This window comes from Electrona antarctica (genome assembly GCF_951216825.1).
Source record: "Electrona antarctica genome assembly, chromosome: 10".
Lineage (NCBI taxonomy): Eukaryota > Metazoa > Chordata > Actinopteri > Myctophiformes > Myctophidae > Electrona > Electrona antarctica.
The window spans coordinates 54352628-54356970 of record NC_136791.1 but is presented as its reverse complement, the minus strand read 5'-3'; the positions used below and the strand labels follow the sequence as shown (position 1 = coordinate 54356970).

Here is a 4343-nt window from a genome sequence, read left to right as displayed (position 1 = left end):
TTTATACAATGTGGATTGCATATCCACATTCATAAACACTGTAGAAATCAAAGTTGATGCATTTAGACAAAGTATTTTGCATGAAATACCATAAAACTCTATTTTGGGTGGATTCTTTTGAGTTTTGGGCATTAAGGGGCTAATAACAAAAAAAGGGATATCACTGGGCACCCTCTGGAATTATTAAGAGGTGACCCCAAGCAACAAGAATCAGTTGACAAAAAAACTTTATCTGACGAAACCACGTTCAGCCAAAAATCACCCTTCGGTTCCCGGACTAATTTGAAAGCACCTCTGAATAGTGTGACTCAGGTCACATTTGTAAAAATCTGATTCCATGTGACCTGCATTTAGACTTATTTAAACAAATCGTTCAATCTGTATGTGGCACAGATCTGATTCAGGCTAGATTTGGTTGCCAGTGTAAATGGGGCCTTGGGGAAGTTTGTCCTGTGTTTGGTCCTGTTCTACACCCACCCTGACAATTGTATAGCCAGGCCACTTGGGAACCTGATGTTCCCAGTTTGACCCCCCCCCGTCCGTTATTGTCAAAGTGTCCTTGAGCAAGACACCTCCCCCCTCCCCCCTGATGAGCAGGTTGGTGTCTTGCTTTGTGTCCTCTGACATTGGTGTATGAATGGGTGAATGTAATGTAAAGCGCTTAAGGTCAAACTCACTATAAATGCGCCATTTATCACCAAACCCCCATGTATGGATGAAAGCCCCTGGAAGGATGTATGAATGGTGGTTGATTAGTACCAAACCCCCCATGGAGGTTGGTCAACTCATTAGCAAACATCCCATTGGAGGAAAGGAGGGGGGGATGATCAGCAGTTCAGCACCAAACCTCCAAAGGAGGGAAGGTATTTAAAAACTACATGTATAGCTACTGAAGTAGCCATATGAGGTTACCGTATGTCCCCATAGTTTGTATTAATAATCTAAATCTGCAAAGTAACTCGTAACTCTGAGCCAGAGTTTGCTGTGATGTATTATTGTCAGGCAGCACTTAACAACATAGCTCACTCTTGACAGGAGAGATCGATGTGGATTGACAGACAGGCAGCTATTTATTGTGTGACTGGACTGAGACCATGTAATTAAATAAATGGCCATAGAACCGACTCAGGGAAAATGAATCTTATTTGATAATGGAATAGCAGCAATTTCTCAATAAAATGGATATTGTTATCTCAGTTATCTGGCTAAGACAAGTGGCCTCGTCTCGTTTCATCGGTCCTTTGGGCTACATGGTAAAAATCCCCCAGTGTTAACATTATGTGTGGCCTTGAGCCATTTTGTTCACGTTAAGGTTAAAGCATATAGCACACCGGTTCCTCTTCCTCGTGATTAGTAGCCCCAGAGGCGTCAGAGGCTTCCTGCAGCATCTCATTCATTATCCATCCTTATAGGTGGCGTATCACCTGTTCCTGTGCTCTCCTGCTCCTCCTCCCTGATCTCTCTCGGTCTCATCTCACGATTCTCATCCAGACCAGACCCTGCGTTATGGAATTCAATAGGCCACCACCATGCATTTTTCGGTGACCTAGATTAACAGCTGCACGGGCCGATGTTAATCTACGGAACATCCGGATTAAAAACAAGAATTCGCCCTTGAGCCAAGGACGGGGAGAAACCGAGCAATGGCGTGTCTAAAGTGAACGCTAAAAATACCCATCGCTGCGTCGGAAAATGCCTTTTTATTCTTAGCGTATGTCAACGGCGGCGGCGACCTGCTTGCGAATGAAAGGTCTTATGTTACACAGTCAGGCGTCACGTTCAGCATTAAGGGTATGGTATGCCTTGCACTGCCCAGGCACCCGTTTACAAATCCTGGCAATGCGCCAAGCGAGGAGAGGCTATTGAATTGATTGGTGCGCAATTCATTCATCTGGTAGTCAAGGCTACTGTGCGCCCTGGAATCAGACCATAGGATCCCTGCGGAGACGAATAACAGGGTGGTCACAACGGATTGAACCGAGGTGTGGTCTATTAATCTACTGCGGGCACAGCCGCAGTCTTTGCTTTGCCGAATCGAAGGTTATGTGACTCAGTCGACGGAATGCGACAACGTGGTGCGTAGTCAGACAGAGCATTGCCACAGACGCACACAGTCAGCTGCCGCGGAGCTGCCGGGAAGGACGTTTCATTCAAGTCTCTAGTGAAAGGAAGGTGGACAGATATAGGCTACATCATGGCTCTGAACGTCCCGGGAGTGGTGGTGATGTTGCTCTTCTACCTGCTGGTCCTTGCAACCGGCATCTGGGCATCGTTCAAGTCCAAGAGGGAAGCGAAGAAGACCAAGGGTGACGAGACGGAGATGGCTTTGCTGGGTAACCGGGGCATCAACCTGGTGGTGGGGATTTTTACCATGACCGGTAAGTGGATGGAACGAACGGAATCTCGTCTTTTAGGGACCCGTTTTGAGGTAGAAATTTGCCAGGAGACTACCCAAAAAGCCGGTTAAATCCAATTATGTTTGAGCGCGGATGACGGATCTCTGGCATATTAAGATCCTATACAGTAACATAGGCAGTAACATTCCAGGACCCCTATTATGTATTATCTCACGTTGGCGGCAATTAGTGAAGAGCGCTGCCGCTATAGCATGAATACACTGGTCGACTGTAAGAGCTTATTCATGCTATTCAACTGCATTTCCTAACAGTACATTCTCTTTCCTGTGTGTGCGTGTGTGTGTGCGTGCGTGTGTGCGCGCGTGTGTGAGAGAGAAGGGGAGGGAGCACGATGGGAGAGAGTATGTCTGTCCGTGCACGTGCGTGCGCAAAACCGTGTGTCACCCACTCCAAAAGCCCTATTAAGCAAATTGCAAATTAAAATACAGTGCCATGATCTGCCATCATATACATACACACATATGCGCGCGCGCGCACACACACACACGCGCACACTATTAACACTTAATTAAAGTGTCCTAATTTATTTGAAATATTGACCAAACACCTTTGTTAAAATGGGACAGCACACATGCAGGGCAGTGCTTCAAACACCCACAGAAAAAAAAATGTACAAAGCAAATGTGTCTATTAGAAGACTCCATGGAACATTTTTTTCATAATACCGTTTTGTAAATAGTGTTTTTGGTTTAGCACCCTTATTATGAAAATGTGAAATTCAATATGTCACAGAGCACTTAACCAGTGATTGGCCTGACCTGACGTCCTTCAAGGTTTTGCCACACACTTCCTGATTATACAGACCAATCAAAACTATTGTTTTATGTTGGCAGTGTTGCAGCAACAATTCAAAGACATTTTCAGTGGCTGCTAATATTTAAAGAGCACAGTGCCTCAATGCTAACTTTTATATCCTATTTTACCTCATGTCCTGGTTAACCTGCATCAGCCCTATGTGAATGTGCATGATCTTATTATTACTTGCTCATTTTATGTGATTGCATCACCCACTTGGTTTCAACTCTTTATAATAATTTTAAAATATTGAGATGTACAATGCATGACAAAGTCAACATTTGGAAAAAATGTTTCTTGTGTTTTGTCTTAATACATTACAATATTCACGTTTTTATTATATCTGACCAAATATGAGTGTTAGATAAGAGTGATGGCTATCTCATGTCCAAGCAGGTGCCAACCATTTTTAATCTGCCCATACGGGGTTACGTAAGTCTGCTGTCTCTATTAGTGTGTTTTGGTATGTGAATGTGACCCTGTGTGCGCGCGCGCGTGTGTGTGTGTGTGTGTGTGTTACAGCTACCTGGGTTGGAGGAGGCTTCATTGTAGGCACAACGGAGGCAGTGTACAACCCCTCTATGGGACTAGTCTGGGCAGTCATGCCACTCTCAGCAACCATGTGTTTTATTATTGGTATGTATCTAAACCTTTTTTTTGTCATTGTTGAAAGTTATTTTTTTTTAACTTAAAATACTGAAATAAAATAAGTAAAATAAAAAAGTAATCTGAAAATGATAGCCTTGTGGTCCTGTCTCTCTTAATGGGTAGAAAACATTTCTTTTTTTTATAATATTTATTTTATTTGGAAAAAGCAGTACGATAACAGCATTTCTATGTATACATAGGACACAAGTGCAGTTCCCAGGATTTCTTTTTTCACCCCTTTTTCACCCCTTCCCTCCCTCCCCCTCCAAGTGACTCCATCTCCAGTGTCTCTGTAACATCCTTGCTTTCTTCAGGACTACATATGGCATCAAGTCAACACTTAACAGGGGCAAAGGGCAATATCGCTTCAGAGTGTACATTTCAGAAGGAGAAAAGAAAATAACAACATTTCTAAGGACAGAACCTGCACAGCAAGCGACGGATTAGACTTCCTCATAAACAAAAAAATCTGACGTTTTGATC

General features: G+C 43.6%; 1 protein-coding gene across 1 annotated transcript in view; it reads left to right on the top strand.

Annotated features, from left to right (window-relative positions):
- Positions 1-1371: 1371 nt before the first annotated feature.
- LOC306930947 (high-affinity choline transporter 1-like) overlaps positions 1372-4343 on the top strand; it is a 24080-nt gene continuing 21108 nt past the window's right edge. Inside the window, exons 1-2 of the mRNA XM_079512071.1 lie at positions 1372-2378; positions 3735-3848. Of these exons, the coding sequence (XP_079368197.1) occupies positions 2195-2378; positions 3735-3848 (298 nt within the window). The 5' untranslated portion in view covers positions 1372-2194. The remainder of the gene's footprint in view (positions 2379-3734; positions 3849-4343) is intronic.